Source organism: Chiloscyllium plagiosum, chromosome 31 (assembly GCF_004010195.1).
Source record: "Chiloscyllium plagiosum isolate BGI_BamShark_2017 chromosome 31, ASM401019v2, whole genome shotgun sequence".
Lineage (NCBI taxonomy): Eukaryota > Metazoa > Chordata > Chondrichthyes > Orectolobiformes > Hemiscylliidae > Chiloscyllium > Chiloscyllium plagiosum.
This window is the reverse complement of record NC_057740.1, coordinates 16,676,099-16,699,239: the sequence shown is the minus strand read 5'-3', so window position 1 is coordinate 16,699,239 and position 23,141 is coordinate 16,676,099. Positions and strand designations below refer to the sequence as shown.

Below are 23,141 nucleotides of genomic sequence, written 5' to 3'. Positions count from 1 at the left end.
AAGAAGGGCTTATGCCCGAAACGTCGATTCTCCTGCTCCTTTGATGCTGCCTGACCTGCTGCGCTTTTCCAGCAACACATTTTTAATTTCTGATCATGCCCTAGTATATATGGAAGTTAAGACTCGGGACGATGGGACAAGCCCCCGATATTGGCATATGGATCCCTTTTTAAAGTAGGATAGCAAATTTATAAAATATTTCTCTCAAGGACTCAAAACGATTTTGGAAATTAATTTAGGTACGGCCAGTAACCTGTCGATGATGCGGGAGACCATTACGGCTTACGCGCGAGGTTTGATCATCTCATATTCCACGACCCAGAAAAGACAAAAGGGAGAACAACAGCGCCTGCTTGAGGCTGGCTTGAAGGCAGCTGAGACAGCGTTTGTTGATAAGCCCTTTATTGCTAAGCTACAAAGAATCACAGCCCTTAGGACAGCCTTGAATACCGCACTTACCCAAACAGCAAAGAGGGAAATATTATTTGCAAAGCAAAGACTATATGAATATGGTGACAAGCCTGGTAGATACCTTTGGGGAAAAAAAAGGCTTCTCAAGCTATTACGTCCATTAGGAAAAGTGCTGGTACTCTGACTTGTGATTGTAAAAGGATCAATACAGCCTTTAGAAAGTTCTATTTTGAACTTATAAATCACAGGACTGTGAGGATAGAACTAAGAAGATGGAGGCTTTCTTTAAAAACGTGGCATTTTCGGACTTAAACTCGGAGCAGGTGTCGATCCTGAATGCTCCCCTGATAACCCAGGAAGTACTTGATGCAATTAGAGAGCTTCAGAGTGGCCAAGCAACTGGACCAGATGGATTCCAGGTTGAATTTTATAAAGAATTCATAAAGGAACTGGCTGGTCCACTTCTAGGCATGTATAATTACTCACACAGTCAGGGCTGTCTCCCGTCTTCGTTGAGAGAAGCAAATATTTCTATCACTCTTAAAAAAGGAAAGGCCCCAGAAGATTGCTCATCATATAGACCAAAATCCTTGCTAAATGTAGATTTTAAAATCCTTTTTAAAACGTTAGCATTAAGATTGGAGAGGGGCTTACCATATATCAAAAAAGAGGACGAGACAGCGTTCATCAAGGGTCATAGATCATCTAACAACATTAGAAGGGTCTTAAATATGATTCAAGCCTGTCAACAGGAAAGAATACCGGGGATAGTTGTCTCCTTGGATGCAGAGAAAGCATTTGATCAGGTTGAATATCTTTTTTACACACTGGAAAGGTTTGGTGTTGGGAGAGGTATTTTCTAAATGGGTCTCAATATTATTCAATGATCCTAAGGCAGCCGTGATTACCAATGATTTAGGTTCGGATAGCTTCAGTGTCGGTAGAGGCTGTCGTCAGGGATGTCCTCTCTCACCGTTATTATTCACGCTAATAATTGAACATCTAGCGGAAGCTATACAAACCGACTCTAACATAGTGGCTCCAAGGGTTGGTTTGGGTAAACATAAGATCACTCTCTATGCAGATGATGTCCTCCTGTTTTTAAGTAATCCTCTAATATCCGTACCCGACTTAATTCAAATAATTAATCTATTTAGTACGTTCTCAGGCTACAAAATCAATTTTACGAAATCGGAGGCCATGCCATTGGGTGGTCTTGCCTGTATATCCAATTTATCGGACAGATCTTGCCTTCCCTTTCAGTGGTCACTGGAAAGTTTTCTATACTTAGGTATTTTTATCACTCCAGTATTTGGTCAGTTGTATAAAGCCAATTTTATACGCCTACTTGAGAAAATAAGGCAGGACCTACAACGCTGAGGAGATCTCCCAATATCCTGGTTAGGCAGAGTAGCTCTAGTTAAAATGAATATTCTGCCTCCTCTCTTATATCCTATGAGAATGCTCCCTTTGATGTTGCCAAGACTGATGTTACGTAAGCTACACGGCTGGCTTGGTTCCTTTATTTGGAATCATAGACAGCCCCTTATCAAATTAGTGAAGCTGCAGCTTCCACAGGCAAGGGGAGGACTGGAGTTTCCAGACTTTAGGAGGAATCAGTTGAGCTTTCTATGTAGCTGATTGGGTCTCTTGTGACCCACAATCAATCTGGTTAGACATCAAGATCTCCCAGGCAAAGTGTCCCCTCATCAATCTTTTATTTGTAGTTAAGATGAGAGCTATTATGGACTATTGTAAAAGCCCTATTATATTAAATACAATTAAAGCCTGGAGGATAATGTGGCAAACTGAGGGTAACTGACAAAAAACCTCTCCTTATACTCCTATAGTGGGAGCATGGGATTTTCAGCCAGGGCAGACAGATGCAACATTTAAAACCTGGAGGTCCAGAGGTGTCTCTTGCTTAGGGGACCTGTTCGATGGGGAGGCTATGATGTCTTTTGAGCAGCTGCACCAGAGGTTTGGACTGCATAAGGGAGACCTTTTTCGGTATTTCCAAATACGAGATTATATACAGAAGAAGACAACATTATTAGACAGTCCCTGCAAAGCGGATAGGGAGAGAAGAGTTCTATGGCCAATAGGTCCACCCTCGTTCAGTATTCTCTTTCACTCATTACAGAACGAGGTATCGAAAGACATGGAATGACTGTTTAAAATATGGAACCAGGAATTGGGGTTAGAAATCCCTTCAGAAATGTGGGAGGACATCTGGGAAAATGCCAGAAAGATCTCTATTTGTAATAGGGCTCAAGCTATTCAATTAAAGATACTCCATAGGGCTCATGTAGCACCGGAACGACTGGCAAAATTTAGGGTAGGAACATCCCCAATGTGTCCTGAATGTAAAATAGAAATGGGCACTTTCACGCACTGTTTATGGACATGTCACAAGATCTGCAAATACGGGGACACAGTAGCGAATGCTCTTACAGAAATCTTGGGAACAGAGATTGGATTGGATCCAGTGTCTCTTCTCCTGGGCTTTTCAAATCTGCTCTCCTTGGATATGCATGGGAAGAAATTATTCTCCATTCTCTCTTTTTGTGCAAGAAAAAATATCTTAGTCAGTTGGGTGGCTGAGGGCCCTCCGGGACTTTTGAATTGGCACAGGTTAATCATGGAATATATCCCCCTTGACTTCCTCACAAATATGGTGCACCAAAAAACTGAATTCTATAAAATATGGCAGCCCTTTTTGAACTATACAGACACAGATATTTCAGCCATATTGTCAAGGGCTTTTGTCTAGCTGTGATAGTGGTTCTGGCTGGTCCGGGGGCCCCCTCCCCCCTGGGGGGGGAATCCTGTGTAACTACGGGTTTTATTGTGATTTGATGTTAATCCATTTTGAGTACATATTTAATTACTTAATTATTACTTATTTCTTACTAGTAATGTAAGATGTCTTATTTTATGCTTTGGTTGTTTGTAGGATAGATTAGTAGTTAGCTGAGGTTTTTTTTTCCTTTTTTTTCTTTTGTTGTGTTTTGGCTATAATTCATTTCTTTTTTTAATATATGTATTTAATTGTATATTAATGTTTATATTTGTTTGTATTACTTTGTAATTTTGTAAAAAAGTTTTAAAAATCTCTTTTTTCTTTCAATAAAAATACCTATATTAAAAAAGCTAATATCATCAAAAACAGGAAATGTATTAAGCATTTTAATTATTTTGAAACCGTTTATATGTGGTGTGGTTAATCAGCAGATTTCTCAAGGAGCGTTGAAATAAACAGAGAGGTTGCACTGTTGTCTGCCTGTGACTGAAGTCTAATTTATCTTTGTTCTTTCCCTCTTCTGTTAGATATCAATGAATGCATCAGCTTCCCTGGCACCTGTGCCCCTGGGACCTGCCAGAATCTAGATGGTTCTTTCCGGTGTATTTGTCCTCCTGGTTACGAAGTACAGAACGACCACTGCATCGGTAAATATAATGAATGGAATAATGCTGAGTTACTATCATGTATCATAGAATTTGAAGTGACAGATCAGTTCTCTATAAAAAGGGTCTAGAGGCAGAGAACAAAGGCAGGCAGATCTCAGAGCATTGTTCTTGGTACTGAATCGAATCCCAGAGCTAACATTTTCATCCCACAGTGCGGTGGAATCTGAGGTGACTTTCTGAATTATTGTTGTTCATTTAGATTCATTTGCCAGCCACCTTTGTGATTTGAGATTAAAATAATGTCTTCAAAGAAGATGTCTCCCTTTCAGTTTACCCCTCCTCATCTACATGTACTACCCCTTGTTCTTCACTGGGAACAGACTTTCAATTTTCTTCCTTGACATGCGGCCCCCCATTCACTGCCTTTCTGGGATGACTGTGATGATTGTCTTTTTAACTTTGCTTCTTGATTTTCTGTGTATCGCTGTAATATAACTTTGTTTCCTTCATTTCTTTACTCTGTGGCTAAGGATAGTACCTAGGTCCCTTTGTACAAATGAGGGTGCTGTAAGTGGCAACTTATAAATTTTTCTCTGTACTCATTTGAGTACATGTGGCACTAAAGCTAATTTAATTCAATTTAATTCACACCCACTGCCTCTCCCGGTGACATGGAGTTCACACCCACTGCCACTCCTTGTGATGTGGAGTTCACACTCACTGCCTCTCCCTGTGACATGGAGTTCACACTCACAGTCTCTCCTTGTGAAATGGAGTTCACACTCACTGCCTATCCCTATGACATGGAGTTCACACCCACTGCCTCTTCCTGTGATATAGTGTTCACACTCACTGACTCTCTCTGTGATATAGCGTTCACACTCACTGTCTCTCTCTGTGATATAGAGTTCACACCCATTGTCTCCCCCTTGATATGGTGTTCAAAGCCACTACCTCTCCCTGTGGTATGGTGTTCACACCCACTTTTTCTCCCTGTGACATGAAGTTCACACTCACTGCCTCTCCCTGTGACATGGAGTTCACACTCACTTTTTCTCCCTGTGACATGAAGTTCACACCCACTGCCTCTCCCAGTGACATGAAGTTCACACTCACTTTTTCTCCCTGTGATATAGAGTTCACACCCACTGTGTCTCCCTGTGATATAGAGTTCACACCCACTGCCTCTCCTTGTGATATAGAATTCACACCCACTGCCTCTCCTTGTGATATAGAATTCACACCCACTGCCTCTCCTTGTGATATAGAATTCACACCCACTGCCTCTCCTTGTGATATAGAATTCACACCCACTGCCTCTCCTTGTGATATAGAATTCACACCCACTGCCTCTCCTTGTGATATAGAATTCACACCCACTGCCTCTCCTTGTGATATAGAATTCACACCCACTGCCTCTCCTTGTGATATAGAATTCACACCCACTGCCTCTCCTTGTGATATAGAATTCACACCCACTGCCTCTCCTTGTGATATAGAATTCACACCCACTGCCTCTCCTTGTGATATAGAATTCACACCCACTGCCTCTCCTACTGTCTCTCACTGCGACATGGAGTTCACACTCACTGTCTCCCACTGTGGCATGTAGTTCACACTCACTGTGTCTCCCTGTGACATGGAGTTCACACCCACTGCTTCTCCTTGTGATATGGAGTTCACACCCACTACCTCTCCCTGTGACATGGAGTTCACAGACACTGCCTCTCCCTGTGACATTGAGTTCACACTCACTGCCTCTCCCTGTGACATGGAGTTCACACCCACTGCCTCTCCCTGTGACATGAAGTTCACACCCACTGCATCTCCCTGTGACATGAAGTTTACACCCACTGCATCTCCCTGTGATATGGAGTTCACACTCACTGCCTCTCTCTGTGATATAGAGTTCACACTCACTGCCTCTCCCTGTGACATGGAGTTCACACTCACTGCATTCCCCTGTGATATGGGGTTCACACTCACTGCATCCCCCTGTGACATGAGGTTCACACCCACTGCCTCTCCCTGTGATACAGAATTCACACTCACTGTCTCTCCCTGTGATTTGGAGTTCACACCCCTTGCCTCCCCTGTGACATGGAGTTCACACTCACTGTGTCTCCCTGTGCTATAGAGTTCACACCCACTGCCTCTCCCTGTGACGTGGAGTTCACACCCACTGTCTCTCGCTGTGATATGGAGTTCACACCCACTGTCTCTCGCTGTGATTTGGAGTTCACACCCACTGCCTCCCCTGTGACATGGTGTTCACACTTACTGTCTCTCACTGCGACATGGAGTTCACACTCACTGTCTCCCACTGTGGCATGTAGTTCACACTCACTGTGTCTCCCTGTGACATGGAGTTCACACCCACTGCTTCTCCTTGTGATATGGAGTTCACACCCACTACCTCTCCCTGTGACATGGAGTTCACAGACACTGCCTCTCCCTGTGACATGGAGTTCACACCCACTGCCTCTTCCTGTGACATAGAGTTCACACTCACTGCCTCTCCTTCTGACATGGAGTTCACACTCACTGCCTATCCCTATGACATGTAGTTCACACTCTCTGCCTCTCCCTGTGACATGGAGTTCACACCCACTGCCTCTCCCTGTGACATAGAGTTCACACTCACTGTCTCTCCCTGTGACATGGAGTTCACACCCACTGCTTCTCCTTGTGATATGGAGTTCACACCCACTACCTCTCCCTGTGACATGGAGTTTGACATGGAGTTCACACTCACTTTTTCTCCCTGTGACATGAAGTTCACACCCACTGCCTCTCCCAGTGACATGAAGTTCACACTCACTTTTTCTCCCTGTGATATAGAGTTCACACTCACTGTCTCTCCCTGTGACATGAAGTTCACACCCACTGCCTCTCCCTGTGATACAGAATTCACACTCACTGTCTCTCCCTGTGATTTGGAGTTCACACCCACTGTGTCTCCCTGTGATATAGAGTTCACACCCACTGCCTCTCCTTGTGATATAGAATTCACACCCACTGCCTCTCCTTGTGATATAGAGTTCACACTCACTACCTCTCCCCGTAATATGGAGTTCACACTCACTGCCTACCCCTGTGACATGGAGTTCAGACCCACTGCCTCTCCCTGTGATATAGAGTTCACACCCACTGCCTCTCCCTGTGACATGAAGTTCACACTCACTGCTTCTCCCTGGGATATGGAGTTCACACTCATTTTTTCTCCCCGTGATACAGAGTTCATATTCACTGTCTCTTCCTGTGATATGGAGTTCACACTCACTGTCTCTCCCTGTGACATGAGGTTCACACCCACTGCCTCTCCCTGTGATATGGAGTTCACAATCACTGCATCTCCCTGTGACATGGAGTTCACACCCACTGCCTCTCCCTGTGATATGGTGTTAATACTCACTGCCTCTCCCTCTGATATGGTGTTAATACTCACTGCCTCTCGCTGTGATATGGAGTTCACATTCACTGTGTCTCCCTGTGATAAAGAGTTTACACCCACTGCCTCTCCCTATGACATGTAGTTCACACTCACTGTGTCTCCCTGTGATATAGAGTTTACACCCACTGCCTTTCCTTGTGATATGGAGTTCACACCCACTGCCTCTCCTTGTGATATGGACTTCACACCCACTCTCTCTCCCTGTGACATAGAGTTCACACCCACTGCCTCTCCCTGTGACGTGGAGTTCACACTCACTGTATCTCTCTGTGACATGGAGTTCACACCCACTGCCTCTCCCTGTGGCATAGAGTTCGCAGCCACTGTCTCTCCTTGTGAAATGGAGTTCACACTCACTGCCTCCCCCTCTGACATGAGTTCACACCCACTGTCTCCCCCTGTGACATGGAGTTCACACTCATTTTTTCTCCCTGTAATATAGAGTTCACACCCACTGTCTCTCCTTGTGAAATGGAGTTCACACTCACTTTTTCTCCCTATGACATGGAGTTCACACCCACTGCCTCTCCCTGTGATATAGTGTTCACACTCACTGCCTCTTTCTGTGATATAGAGTTCACACTCACTGTCTCCCCCTGTGACATGGAGTTCACACTCACTTTTTCTCCCTGTGATATGGAGTTCATACTCACTGCCTATCCCTATGACATGGAGTTCACACCCACTGCCTCTTCCTGTGACATGGAGTTCATATTCACTGTCTCTCCTTGTCATATGGGGTTCACACTCACTGTCTCTCCCTGTGACATGGAGTTCACACCTACTGCCTCTCCCTGTGATAAAGGATTCACACACACTGTCTCTCCCTGTGATACAGAGTTCACACCCACTGCCTCTCCCTGTGATATGGGTCTACCTGTTTGTGTGTTCTTCATACATTCCAAATAGGTATTCCTTTTGAATACAAGTAAATGTGTGGACTGCTCCATGATGGGCAAAGTGCAACAGAAACAGTGCTGTTGCTGCCCATTATTTACATAAATCCGAATCATCACAGGTCAGTGGGCAGGAAGTGCCTCCCAGGAGGGGTTCTAATTGTCCATACAAACTGATTAGATGAAAAGCATCCAGATAAACGAAAAGCGGTTTGTGCCCAACATTATTAAGCCTGCACATGCGAACTCAGTGAGTTAGTTGTTTAGTCTTCTATTGCAATACAGAAATTGGCTGAAAGTAATTATTCACTCATGGTGTGTGGGTGTCGCTGGCCAAGCCAGCATTTATTGCCCAGAGGGTAATTAAAGTATGAGTTTGGAGTCACATATAAGCCAGGTATGAATGGCAGATTCTCTTTCCTAGTGGGCATTAGTGAACCAGATGGGTTTTTATGACGGTCAGCATTCGGCCAGCTTTGTAATACAGATTTAGCCATTGAATTCCAATTTCGCCCTCTGCCCTGTCTGGATTAACAATCCTATGACATTACAAATGTACCACTCCTGTAACAGATTGGAGGATGCTGCTCCTGATTTGCTATCTTATTGTTTACAGATATTAATGAGTGTGAGGAGGATCCTAACATCTGTCTGTTTGGCTTCTGTACGAATACACCTGGAAGTTTCCAGTGTAACTGTGCCCTAGGATTTGTTCTGTCGGAAAATGGAAGGAGATGCTTCGGTAAGTGAGCCTGAGATCTAAACCTCCACAACTTGGACAAAGTGCATTCCAATACGAGGTCACCCCCTTTGGGTACACGTTTTATTTAAGTAACATGTGCATAGCCTGATACGTGGCATTTATACAGCAAGTGTGCTACAATGAAGTGTGTGTGTGTGTGTGTGTTAAACACACCAGAACAGAATCATATCTGATCAATTGACTGAGAGAGTTTTCTTATCTAGCCAGAAAATATTACATTCCTTGTGGGAATGCCTTGAAGATGGTGTGCACCTGATTGAAGGTCTGCATGAAGAGAGTGTAGAATCAGAAACTGCAGGAGTACAAGGGATGTGCAGTCTCGCTGGGTTGGCCACGATGAGGAAATAAAACCCATACGAAGGTTAAGGGGAAAGGGCGGGGGAGTAGATCTGGGTGGGATGTTTTTCAGAGAGTCGGTACTGACTCTATGGGCCAGCTGGCCTCTTTCCCCACCATAGGGATTTTCTGATTCTATGATACTTTAGGAGATTAGCAACGGGACTGTAGGATTATCTGAGAAGGATGAGGAAAAAGTAATAACTGAAGATAAATATTAAATAAAAACCAACATAAAATTATAAAATGGGAATGAAAGTAGAAACGTCACGAAGATAAGATGATTTGCATCCTAGAATGTTGGTGGGGAAGATGTCATCGGAGTTCATGTCAAAGCATTGCCTTTTACAAAACTAGATACTAGGTAGAACCCAAACTTCCTCCTCATGTTTGTGGGTTCTGTTGGGTCTCTGAAATGTATACTGGTTAGAATTCCTGGCTTCATCTGAGAAAGCAGACCGTTTAGAACTCCCTTTTATACACAGCAGTGGATGCTGAATTAGTTGTTCATTTTAAATCTGCAAAAGATAATTATCTGTTAAGCAAAGGTTTTAAGGGATATGGGCCAAAGGCAGATCTCATTGAATGGCGGAACAGGCTCAAGGGGCTGAATGGCCTACTCCTGTTCCGATGTTCCTCCTGAGGCTTTGCTAAGCTCAGCCACACTTGAACTTGATACAAGGGATGAAAACTAGTCTCAGGCTCCTGCAGCAAAATCAGGCCACTTGGACAAAATCAATCTCTTTAGTGCTCTTACCCACCACTAATGTTTGATGCTACAATTCTATATCTTGGTTGAGTGTTAGTTGAGATACCATACCACCACCCCTCACCCCTTCCCCAACACAGTTAGACATTTGGGTCTAGATATGAACAAGGACAGGTTACAGAAGCGTGGTGATAGACTTTGAATGGGAAGCATTTTAAACTTTCATCGTGCCTCTTTCAGCCCTGTCAGGTTCTCCTCTCAAACGTCACCCTGATTGGACAGAGAGAGTTTCGGAGCAGGCAGCAGAATAGGATGGGTCTATTCCATCATGGTGGGGCTGGGTGAGGGTCTGACATCCAGAACCCGGAGGGTTTTCATTCCTTACTTTCTCTCTGAAACTATCCTTAACCCTTGCAGGCTGGGAAACCCGGCCACCCACTGGAACACTGTGAAACAGGTTAATCAGAGACTGAGAGCCTCATTCAAATATTTAAATAGTGAACTCCTGGCTGCCCATCCCTTCTCTGTAAATCCCAGAAATGCAGCATTCTTCACATTGTGTTTTGTCACTGATCCTGATCCACTGCTTTGAGAATAGAACTCCCTCCCCTAAGTTTCTAACAACTTAGACACAGGAACATTAGCAGATCATGGTAGCAAACTGCTTGTTACGTCACTCAAATTTAGATGAAGGAAAGCTACGGTTCATTTCAATAACACCAGTTCATTTGAAATGAAAATTTGTGATTGTTGAGCAAAGGTCAATCTACCTTCAGCTGTGTGTCAGTGCAACCTGTGAATTGTTGAATATTTCATTGTAGATTTATTATTTATTAAATTCTAACCTTTCAGATACCAGGCAGAGCTTCTGCTTCACCAGGTTTGATAACGGCAAGTGTTCGGTACCCAAGGCCTTCAATACAACCAAAGCCCGCTGCTGCTGTAGCAAGATGCCAGGGGAGGGCTGGGGCGACCCATGTGAACTTTGCCCTCAGGAAGAAGAAGGTAGATTTCCATTTTGCTGTCAGTTAAATTATAATAGCAGTGTTGTTAAGGGTTTGAGAAATGCAGGCATGTGCCTCTTACATGTTAACAGGACAATATTGGATCTTATCGTCTGAAATATAAGCCTGGAATTTCCTAACAGCCACTCGCACCTCACAACCATAGCTTCACAGACATGCTATGGAAACCTAGTTTCCACATTAAAAATCACACAACACCAGGTTATAGTCCAACAGGTTTAATTGGAAGCACACTAGCTTTCGGAGCGACGCTCCTTCATCAGGTGATAGTCACCTGACTACCACCTGATAAAGGAGCGTCGCTCCGAAAGCTATTGTGCTTTCAATTAAACCTGTTGGACTATAACCTGGTGTTGTGTGATTTTTAACTTTGTACACCCCAGTCCAACACTGGCATCTCCGAATCATAGTTTCCACGTGATTGTATAACTCCAAGGAAATTCCATAATGAATGAAAATTCAGGAAGGCCCAGTGTAATGAATCATTCACATCCTTTTTAAAAGCAATGTTATTGGGCCGACTGATTAACCTGACCAAAGGATAGAGAAAAAGAGAGAGAAAGATGAAGCCATTTTATAGATTTTAAAGGATCAGTAGGTGAAATAATTTCAGTTGCCCTAATGATAATCTTCCAAAGTTTACTGCATTTGGGAATTTTTGCTTTAGAATAGGAAATTGCATATCACCCTGTTATTTGAAATAGATGAGCAAGGGTAACCCTTGCCAGGAATTACAAACTAGGTAGCTTTATCAGCTGGTTGTCACAAAATTATTAACGTTTATAATTAAGAAACCTTCAAAGTTTTCAGGAGTACAGAGAAAATCAGCATGGATTTGTAACGGGTAGAACTCACCTGACAAACTTAACTGGATGTTTTGAAAGGGTGTATGTAGGATGAATATTAATTGTATGGACACGCAAGAGGCATTTTGAAAAGGCCCTTGAGATGGTTAGAACAAATGGAAAGTAACGGGAATAACAGCAAATCACCAAAGGAAACTGCTTCTACTGACAGGGGAATCTAGGACCAGGAAACATACTCCAGGGATTACAGCCAGGGCATTCAGGAGTGAAATTAGGAAACACTTTTACTTACAAAAAGTGACACAAGTTTGGAATGCTCTTCCACAAATTATAGTAGATGCCTGATCAATTTGTGATTGCTAATATTTGTTAACCAAAGATATAAAGAGATAAGAGACAAAGGCAAGTATATGGAGTTAGATCACATCAGCTAATATGTCATCGAATGGTAGAACAGGTCTAAAGGACCAAGTGGTGACTCCTTTTCCTATGTTCCCATCCTTTAAATAATCAGTGACTGAGAAACACAAAGATTTCCGAATAATATAAAGGTGCTTATTGGATTGACGGAAAGAACATTTTTTCACGAATGTACAAATATCAGTGTTAAATTTAAAAATACAGAAAAGGAAATTAATACAGACTTTTAATTTTTAGAAAATATACTCTGCAAATTCCTCCATTGTTTGTGGGTCTAACAGGTTCAGTTGCTGTAATTCACGTGTATTTATTCTCAGTGTGCCATTCTGTAGAATCACACATTATTTCTGCTAACATAGAGACAGACATTTATTGTTTCTGCTTTTACTGAGTTTATTTTTCTTCTCAGTTGCTTTCCAGGAGCTGTGTCCTTACGGTCACGGTGCGATCCCTGGCATCGGTGATACCCGCGAAGGTACCCATCTTTCAGTAACTATGTGTTTACCAAATCCAGCTTTGTAAATAGAATAAACATCATTAAACAATAGTAAAGAAAATCAAAAATCTAAGATATGAAAGACCAGAATAAGTATAAATCCTACTTTCACTTATACATCACAAAAACAGTCTCCTTCACATCACATTGAAATCAACAGACAATCCTGAACCTTCAATTCCATTTATTTGTCTTGTGATTTCCATTTGTTAATGACTTTCTAACTCATTTTCACTTAGATTTTTGTAAACTTCAAACTGGATGCAAGCCATTTTTATTGATATTTATGCAGCAGAGCCTATCAGAAACTATTGCCTTGAAAGAGGAGAGACTATCAAACAGTTGTGAATAGCAAAAGAACTTGCTCAGTGGTTAGCACTGCTGCCTCACAGCTCCAGGGTCCCAGGTTCGATTCTAACCTCGGGCGACCGTCTGTGTGGAGTTTGCATATTCTCCCCGTGTCTACATTGGTTTCCTCCAGGTGCTCTGGTTTCCTCCCACAGTCATAAAGATGTGCAGGTTAGGTGGATTGGCCATGCTAAATTACCCATAGTGTTAGGTACATTAGTTAGAGGAAGATGGGTCTGGGTGGGTTGCTCTTCGGAGGGTCGGTGTGGACTTGTTGGGCCGAAGGGCCTGTTTCCACACTGTAGGGAATCTAATCTCATCTAAACCCAACCTGTAGATCTCATTGTAAAGTACCCGATAGAGGATACAAATCATCCAAGGCAGGGGTTAGGGTGTAGTGAGATGATCTGTGTGCTTGCATTGTAAACTCAGCAAGAAAAAGTCCTCTTGTCTCTGAGTAAGTACTTTTCCAAACCAAAGTTTTTGTTTCCAGAATGACAGTAAACAGTATAATGTGAAGTTTGAAAGATTACTCTAAAAGGACAAGTTATCTCCTGCTCAATACATTACACTGCCATAAGGACACCAATGTACTTTAGATATTCCTAGATATTTCAAGCAAAGCTTGTCTATGCTACCCATTTCTGATATGGTTAAACATCACTGAAATCATTCAAGTTTTCCAATCCCAATCTATGTAGTGAGACAAGTCACAATATTAGTGGGCGGCACGGTGGCACAGTGGTTCAGGCGACTGACTGTGTGGAGTTTGCACATTCTCCACGTGTCTGCGTGGGTTTCCTCCAGGTGCTCCGGTTTCCTCCCACAGTCCAAAAAAAATGTGCAGGTCAGGTGAATTGGCCATGCTAAATTGCCTGTAGTGTTAGGTGCAGGGGTAAATGCAGGGGAATGGGTCTGGGTGGGGGCGGGTCGGTGTGGACTTGTTGGGCCGAAGGGCCTGTTTCCACGCTGTAAGTAATCTAATCTAATCTAAAAAATTCTATCTTCGGCTGTTCTTTACTGTATTCCAAAAGCTATATCAAGATAAATGTTGCATTATGTTGACTGATTAAATATGGAGCTCCTGATTTTTTGTTTTGATTTCCTCTTAAAGATGTGAATGAGTGTGTCGAGAACCCTGGAATCTGCGTTAACGGGCACTGTATAAACACTGATGGTTCTTTCCGATGTGAATGTCCATTTGGATATAGCCTAGATTTTACTGGAGTCAACTGTGTTGGTGAGTTTCTTGAAGAGATGGGTCTCATTTGAAGAAAATCTGTGTAATACAGCACGAATTGAGAATTAGAGATGAAGCACAAAAGATTTTGGGAATGTTTTCACAAGAAGGTCTCTTAAAAATGGAATCCACTAACACGGGGTCCAATAATCTGAGATAATCACAGCATTAAAATGGTAGTTAAACATGTGAAGAGGAAAATATTAGCATGCATCAGGAAGAAATAGAGAAACAAGATAAAACTAAACATCTCGACATGGCCCAGGTAAACAGGAGTTCTGCTGCTCTGCAACCAGCAGGTTGTTGGGATCATTAATAAGATGAGGAGTTCTCAGGCGTAGGGCTCACCCCAATACTGTGACTGGGTATAAGAGCTGTCAATAATATATCTAGCCTGTCTGCTACACCAGCTATCTGATGTTGAGAGTAAAATTCATGAAATGCTGAATGGGTTGTGAAGTATCAATGTGCAATGGGGACTAGTGTAGACTCTTCTGGACGCAAAGCCATCCATTACACATTATCCCTGCTCATGGAATTGCTGGCACGGGGTATTTCATTGGGCAGGAGAGTTGTAGACGTCTATCCCTCCAGCATCTTGCCTCTACCCTGATTACATCTGCAGCAGTAAGGCCCATGGGCGATCATCGCTCCTTCCTGCGACCTGAGGCACGAAGCTGGGCAACCATACCTACCCCTTTAGGCCCTCATCCCACTTCAGCACCTGGCAGAGGAAGGGAAGCCTGAGGAGAGCCACTGTTGAACCCCTCCTCTCTGTGATTGCCACCCTGTAGCATCCACGTGACACCACTCGCCTGGGGTCCAGTGCATTCAGCCTCAGTGTGTACCCCTCAGTGCCACTATTCCTCCCAGTCTCACTGTCACCCCCAATGCCACTATCCACCAGTGCCACTGCTTCACCCAGTCCCACTATCCCCTCCAATGTCACTACCCATCAGTCCCCCTGCTCCTCCCAGTCCCCCTGCTTCCCCAGTGTCTCTAGCCTGTTCCCCCCCCAAAACCCCACCCCCATGCCACTGCTGTGCAGCAGCCTTCAGCAAAATGGACTTCCATTCTTGGGCTTTTTGATCCCAGCAAAGTGCTGGTCATGTCCAGTTAAGTGTCTCTCAGACACTTAATAGGGTGGGCCTTCAGGAAAAGGTCGACACAGGGTCTCTCTGGCTTCCCAGCTTCTAGACCCTGGTTACCTCCATCAAGTAGCACCATAGAGTCTATAAACCGGAAAACCTGTTCCAGTTCTGTATGGAAAGTGGGAGACAGTAGAAGGGTCCTCACTGGGAAATTGAGGCTGAAATACCTATAAGCATATGAAATAGGAGCAGATGTAGATCACTTGTAGACATGTTTGCCTGCTCTGCTATTCAATACGATCATGGCTAATCTGTATGTGCTCTGAATTCCACATTGCCAGCCATCCCTGATAACCCCTGATTCCCTCTGGTAGTTCCCTACTTCCCCACTCTATTGGTGTATGCCTGTTTCTTTACTCTTGAGTTCTTATTTTATCCCTTTTGATGATTTCCCGGTAGAGACTAATATTTTCTTAAAGGATCTTTGAATTTCCAGTGAATGTCTGGAAGAATCACTCTCGAAGGTGTCAAGTTTGATGTCTTTGCTGTAACAAACAAGCTAAAAACAACAATGACTAAAACATTACTTTTGTACACAACTTATGCTCTAATCTACAAAAGAAATTTCATTCATTTATCTTGTACAATGATTAAAACTTTCTTTCCATCCTTTACTCTGTCTTCCAAATAGACACTTCATTCTCTAGGAACCAGTTCATACCTATGTTCAGCTCCTAATGGCTGACAATCCTAACACCTCCTATTAGACTTTGAGTCCACTCATAGTCATCACAAATGTCCTTGCTATTGTCCGCAGGTATCTGTAACAACACAGACACTCAAGGTTGTTGTCAAGATTAGAGTGGTGCTGGAAAAGCACAGCAGGTCAGGCAGCATCCAAGGGGCAGGAAAATTGATGTTTCAGGCAGGAGCCCTTCATCAGGAATGAAGGCCTGATGATGGGCTCCTGCCTGGAACGTTGATTTTCCTGCTCCTCTGATGCTGTCTGACTGATGTACTTTTCTAGCCCCACTCTAGTCTTGACTCTAATCTCCAGCATCTGCAGTCCTCACTTTCGCCTACTCAAGATTGTTGTCAGGTAGAACCAAAAGCATTTCACATGACCTGTTCATTCCTTCATATACCCCAACTTATGGAGTCAGTCCTGGACTGTAAAAATTTTATAAACGTTGAATTTGCAACACTATTCATAGCTTCCTACTTCTCTTCTTTGTGCTCTATTTTTCTCCTAATATTTCTTTCATTCTGTTGGTCTCTCCCTAGTTCCTTATTTCTCTGGTCTCTTGCCAATCCTTACTTTTCTGGCTTCTCCCTCAATCTGCCGTTCTCTCTATTTCTTTGCCAACTGTTCCTTCAGAAGGATATTAAGCCACATTGGAGCAACTCTGAGCTCTAGGTAAATCTTGACTGGTCCCTCTGGCAGTAGTGACTGTGCATTGTTGAATGAACCTTCAGGTCAGGAGTTGCACATAAACAGAATGTAGAGGGTCTTTCTAGTCGAACTCTGAGATATGTCATTATGAAAGACTGAGTGTGACCTTTGTGTCTAGATACTGATGAATGCACCATTGGTAACCCATGTGGCAATGGAACTTGCAGCAATGTCATTGGAGGGTTTGAGTGTGCGTGCGATGATGGATTTGAACCTGGTCCGATGATGACTTGCGAAGGTAAGCCAAATATTTTACTGACTCAATTGCACAACGTTTCTGCGGTGAAATTGATGGTGTTGCTTTGGAGCAGGTGCTGGTAAAAGTTAGTTTTGTAGCAGATACTGATGAGATTCAGTTTGAAACTGGTCATGGTGACGACTAATTTTCAAACAACAAATCCCAGAAAATTTCATCCTCTGCAGAGGTGCATTAGGTGGGCACCTTGGATATGTAAACCAGCCCAAGAGCTGGCATAAGAGACTTCAGATCGATGATTAGGAAGTGTGATGTACAATGTTTTGTTTGTATTTTTAGATATTAACGAGTGCTCCCTCAATCCCCTATTGTGTGCATTTCGCTGCATCAACACCTATGGTTCATACGAGTGCACTTGCCCTGGAGGTTACACTCTGAGAGCTGACCGCAAGATGTGCAAAGGTAAGTGAAGGCATGGATATGCTGAACTCCACTACAGCACGGAACAGAGATCAAATATCAGCCTTCTCTAAACTCGCTTTATATTTAATTGGAAATCCATTTTTGCCGAAATAAAGTGTCAGCGATTTAACAGATTTGCAGGCATCAATTGTTAATGCTGACATTTGTTTGTAGAAATTTGTTTTCATAGATTAGAAAGACAATGACGTGAATTATTTTAACACCAGACAGATAGAATGAATGCTCAGGCAGTTATATCAGGAATAGACAGGAAAATGCACCAAATCTCTGGTACAGCTAGCAAAACCGGCTATGGAGTAACCAATTCCAGATGTGTACGCAATTATTAATTCACAGCTGTGCAGTGATCCACAACCAATTGAATCCATTGTCAATGGTGGAGTGGTCTGTCCCAGCTGTAGGGTGATATGCCCCTGTCGTTGAGTAATATGCCCCAGCTGTGGAGTGATCTGCCCCTGCTTTTGGGTGATCTGCCCCAGCTGTGGAGTGATCTGCCCCAGCTGTGGAGTGATCTGCCCCAGCTGTGGAGTGATCTGCCCCTGCTGTGGAGTGATATGCCCCAGCTGTGGTGATATGCCCCTGCTGTGGAGTGATATGCCCCAGCTGTGGTGATATGCCCCTGCTGTGGAGTGATATGCCCCAGCTGTGGTGATATGCCCCTGCTGTGGAGTAATATGCCCCAGCTGTGGGGTGATATGCAGCTGCTATGGGGTGATCTGCCCCAGCTGTGGAGTAATATGCCCCTGCTGTGGAGTAATATGCCCCTGCTGTGGGGTGATACGCAGCTGCTGTGGAGTGATATGCCCCTGCTGTGGAGTGATATGCCCCAGCTGTGGAGTGATCTGCCCCAGCTGTGGAGATATGCCCCTGCTGTGGGGTGATATGCCCCAGCTGTGGGGTGATACGCAACTGCTGTGGGGTGATCTGCCCCTGCTGTGGGGTGATATGCCCCTGCTGTGGGGTGATCTGCCCCAGCTGTGGGGTGATATGCCCATGCTGTGGGGTGATATGCCCCTGCTGTGGGGTGATCTGTCCCAGCTGTGGGGTGATCTGCCCCAGCTGTGGAGTGATCTGCCCCTGCTGTGGAGTGATCTGCCCCAGCTGTGGAGTGATCTGCCCCAGCTTTTGGGTGATCTGTCCCAGCTGTGGGGTGATCTGCCCCAGCTGTGGAGTGATCTGCCCCTGCTGTGGAGTGATCTGCCCCAGCTGTGGAGTGATCTGCCCCAGCTTTTGGGTGATCTGCCCCTGCTGTGGAGTGATCTGCCCCAGCTGTGGAGTGATCTGCCCCAGCTGTGGAGTGATCTGCCCCTGCTGTGGAGTGATCTGCCCCAGCTGTGGAGTGATCTGCCCCAGCTTTTGGGTGATCTGCCCCTGCTGTGGAGTGATCTGCCCCTGCTGTGGAGTGATCTGCCCCAGCTTTTGGGTGATATGCCCCAGCTTTTGGGTGATATGCCCCAGCTTTTGGGTGATCTGCCCCTGCTGTAGAGTGATCTGCCCCAGCTGTGGAGTGATCTGCCCCAGCTGTAGAGTGATCTGCCCCAGCTTTTGGGTGATATGCCCCAGCTGTGGGGTGATCTGCCCCATCTGTGAAGTGACCAATTGCATGTCCAATGTAATGCAACATAAATTCAATCTAAACAGCCCAATAAACATTTTGCAAGTTCATAACCTGACCCAAACCTGGTAAAAGCCTGCGCAGCTGACTGAATTAAGTTACGACTGACAAATTCAGCTCTCTTAAGATAGAGCGGTCATTCACATAGGGATGATTAAATATATAATTGTTAGCCTGTTTCAGATGTAAATCACTGACTGAGCTTGTTGTTTGTAACTTCACAGGCAGGAGTGCACAAGAACTTTAGTTATCTGAGTGGTTCATTTCCGTTCTTGTGTAGTTTACTAGTTTATTCACAAACACTCAACATTCCAATATTGTCCCAAACCCTTGGCAATTCTTGATACAACTGGTACACTGTACAGCAATTCAACCATAAGTGTATGTTACTGTCAATGGGTGGAGAGTTGATGCAGGAGTGTTGGGGTTCTAAGAGGGAGGTTTATGCACTGCTGACTTGTGCTAATCCCTAATTACAGATTTGGATGAGTGTTCAGAAGGATTTCATGACTGTGAATCCCGGGGAATGATATGCAAGAACTTGATTGGCACTTTCATGTGCATCTGCCCACCTGGAATGATGCGAAGACCAGATGGAGAGGGCTGCATGGGTAAATCTTCCTATCTTCCTGCCTGAATGTGTGTGTCTGCATTCGCTTGTCTCTCTCAGTATGTATGCAAATATTTGAGTGCGTGTGTCTACTTGTCTCTCTAGAGTATGCCTGTTTGTCTTGTTTTTTTTATTCATTCGTGGGGTGTGGACTTTGCTAGCTAGGCCAACATTTATTGCCCATCCCTAATTGCCCTGAGGTCAGTTAAGAGTCAACCGCATTGCTGTGGGCCTGGAGTCACATGTAGGTCAGAGGAGGTAAGTGCAGCAGTTTCCGTCCCTAAACGATGGTGTACCAGATGGGTTTTTCTAACAATTGACAATGGCATTATGGCCATCATTAGACTTTTAACTCCAGAATTTTATTGGATTCAAATGTCACCATCTGCCATTGTGGAATTCAAACCAGAGCCCCTCTAGAACATTATCTGGGTCTCTGGGTTAATAGTCTTGCATCAATACCACTGAGCCATTGCAATAGTAGTGTTCCTACTCTCTGAGCCAGGAGGCACCTGTGTGTCCCCGAGGTGTGCAAAACATCTAACTGTACCACTGTATAGGATAAGAAGAAGGATCTACACCTCACACATTGTTTTTTTTTACTGCAGGCCTTGGACTGGTCTAGACTCTTCAGCAGGTTAATGATTGAGGTTGGTACAGAGAGAAGGGAGAGCAACAATCCACTTTCTTCTTCCAACCAATGCAATAGGGTTCTATCACCACTGTCATGGTGATTACTGCCGCCCTTTCCCTCCAGGCCTCGGTGTTGGGAGGTTATAACAGCAATAAAATAAAATAATGGAACTCTCTAACGTGGGTGCAGAGGGAGAGGGAAGCTTGGTGTATATGTGCATAGGTCATTGAAGGTAGCAGAACAGGTTCAGACAGCAGCTAACAAAACACACAATCTCCTGAGGAGCATGTCCTATCTCTGACCTAGGAGGCACTCGTTCAAGTCCCACCTGCTCCATTGGTGCATAAGAACATCTCCAAACAGATTGATTAAAACATAGCTACAATTTCCTGTGATTTATTAAAAGAGATCTATACAGAATGGATGGGATGGGATGGGAGTCAGCAAATGTTTCTCATGAAAGGATTGAGAGCAGATTAGCAATGTGAAGAAAATCTTTTTCACACAAGAGATGATTAGGGTTTTGAATGCAGGATGTAGTGGAGGTAGGTCTATTGAGGCATTCAACAGGAAATGAGACAGTTATTTGAAAAGGAACAATCTGCAAAGATAGGAAGCAGGCAGGAGGATGGCATTAATTGAGATGTTCATTTGGAAAGCCAGTTATAGACATGATGGGGTGCATGGTCTTCAAACTCTGCGTGATTCTGGCAATAAAGAACCACACCAAGAGAAATTGGGTGGCACGCCTGGCATTACGTCCACTCCCCTCCAACCTTCAAGTGACGTAGTCAGTGAAGGCTGAGTTACTGGGCAGAAGTCTGACCAGAAACTCCCTAACTAATTTGGACCAGTTAGTGCAAACAAATGATTCTGCGTGTGTGAAATTTATGATGTGGGAAGTGTGAACTCATTTTAATTCTCAAAATGTGGTGTATCTTGTCTTTACATACTTCTGATTTCATTCATGATAAATGTCACCATAAAATGTTGGTGCTTAACTTTGGAATATTCTGATGTTTTGGGCGTTGTAGTTAAGAGAGAATGATCTTGTACCAAACATGTTCCCAACCTGTTAAGGCTAAAAAGAAATTAAATTACAAATCATCTTAACTGACAAACAGAAATGTTCAGCAGAGAAATTGCTCTGTGCGTTTAATCTAAATTTGGTTTCAAGGAAAGTCTAAATTTCAAATTTGCTCAATTGTAGCACTGATGCTACTGCGTAATGTTTGTTGGTTCTAACCCCAGACCAAGACTTGTGAACATAATCCAGACTGACACTCAGTGCAGTACTCATAGAGTGTTCTATTGTCAGACATTTCTTTTAGATTAAGCAAAGCCCTGTCTGTCACTTATGTCCATAAAGATTTCTCAGCAGTGAGTGCTCCCAATGTCATGACTAACATACCAATGAGTACCCCTCAAACCAATCTGCGTGTAAAATGGTCAACATAACAACAGTAACTATGCATTAAATGAAGAGTTGCTGCGAGACTGGATTAGATGCTTTCTGTAAATGCAGTTCTTTCATCCTCACACATGGTTAAACTTCTATTGGAACATTCTCAGATGAAAACGAGTGTCGCACTAAACCAGGGATATGTCAGAATGGCCGATGTATCAACACAGTCGGCAGCTACCGATGTGACTGCAACGAAGGATTCTTGGAAGGTCCATCAGCTACAGAATGTCTGGGTAAGTGGGGAACCTCGAAGCATCCACAAGCTCCATTGGGAACTTGTTGCTAATTAACATGAAATTTGATTGTCTCAGGAATATTGCAGGGAATTATCAGGAGCGGCAAGAGAGGTGATGGATCATAAAATCAAATACTACACAGAGTGAACAGACTGACTGAGATATTGAGCAATGATTTCCCAGCTTGTATTCCCATTCAGTGCCCAATATTTAGATATACCGAGTGAAACCTGGACTGTTCTGCTTTATTCTGGTGATTGGCATTTGCCAAAGCAGCAACACAAAACCTGCCCGTTTACCATTTGAACAGTTGAATCACTCATACCTTAACTCCCTTTTGACTGCTTATAGTCATGCATTATGCCAAAGAGCTAAAAGGTGACGTGGTTAAATATTGAGGATGGGATTTCGTTCTGAACTGAGCTGGATTCATTTGCTACAGGCTAGCTTGGAGAACCAGAATCAGAGTGCACTTCCCATAGACTCACTGAGCAGAATTACTGACACCATCCATCCCAATGGCAAGAAAATGCATTTCAGGGGCTGAATCCTTCTGCATCTATGGGTGTATGTTTTGGGTTGGGTCACACTGCGGGTATATTTTTTGGAGAAAGTGAGGACTGCAGATGCTGGAGATCAGAGCTGAAAAATGTGTTGCTGGAAAAGCGCAGCAGGTCAGGCAGCATCCAAGGAGCAAGAGAATCGACGTTTCGGGCATAAGCCCTTCTTCAGGAATGAGGAAGGTGTACCAAGCAGGCTAAAGATAAAAGGTAGGGAGGAAGGACTTGGGGGAGGGGCGTTGGGAATGCGATAGGTGGAAGGAGGTTAAGGTGAGGGTGATAGGCCGGAGAGGGAGTGGGGGCGGAGAGGTCGAGAAGAACATTGCAGGTCAAGAAGGCGGTGCTAGGTCCGAGGGTTGGGACTAAGAAAAGGTTGCGGGAGGGTCTTGGAGGGAAGTGAGGGAGGAGGTGTGCCTTGGAGGGAAGTGAAGGGGGAGGTGTGCCTTGGAAGAAATGCAAAACTTGCGCCCACACCTCCCCCCT

At 44.0% G+C, this 23,141-nt stretch overlaps 1 protein-coding gene across 1 annotated transcript in view; it reads left to right on the top strand.

Annotated features, from left to right (window-relative positions):
• Window positions 1-23,141, top strand: part of fbn2b (fibrillin 2b) — a 165,431-nt gene that overhangs the window by 115,221 nt on the left and 27,069 nt on the right. Inside the window, exons 41-49 of the mRNA XM_043721603.1 lie at window positions 3,742-3,861; window positions 8,789-8,914; window positions 10,833-10,985; window positions 12,641-12,706; window positions 14,190-14,315; window positions 16,978-17,097; window positions 17,395-17,517; window positions 19,633-19,764; window positions 21,970-22,095. Coding sequence (XP_043577538.1) covers window positions 3,742-3,861; window positions 8,789-8,914; window positions 10,833-10,985; window positions 12,641-12,706; window positions 14,190-14,315; window positions 16,978-17,097; window positions 17,395-17,517; window positions 19,633-19,764; window positions 21,970-22,095 — 1,092 coding nt within the window. The remainder of the gene's footprint in view (window positions 1-3,741; window positions 3,862-8,788; window positions 8,915-10,832; window positions 10,986-12,640; window positions 12,707-14,189; window positions 14,316-16,977; window positions 17,098-17,394; window positions 17,518-19,632; window positions 19,765-21,969; window positions 22,096-23,141) is intronic.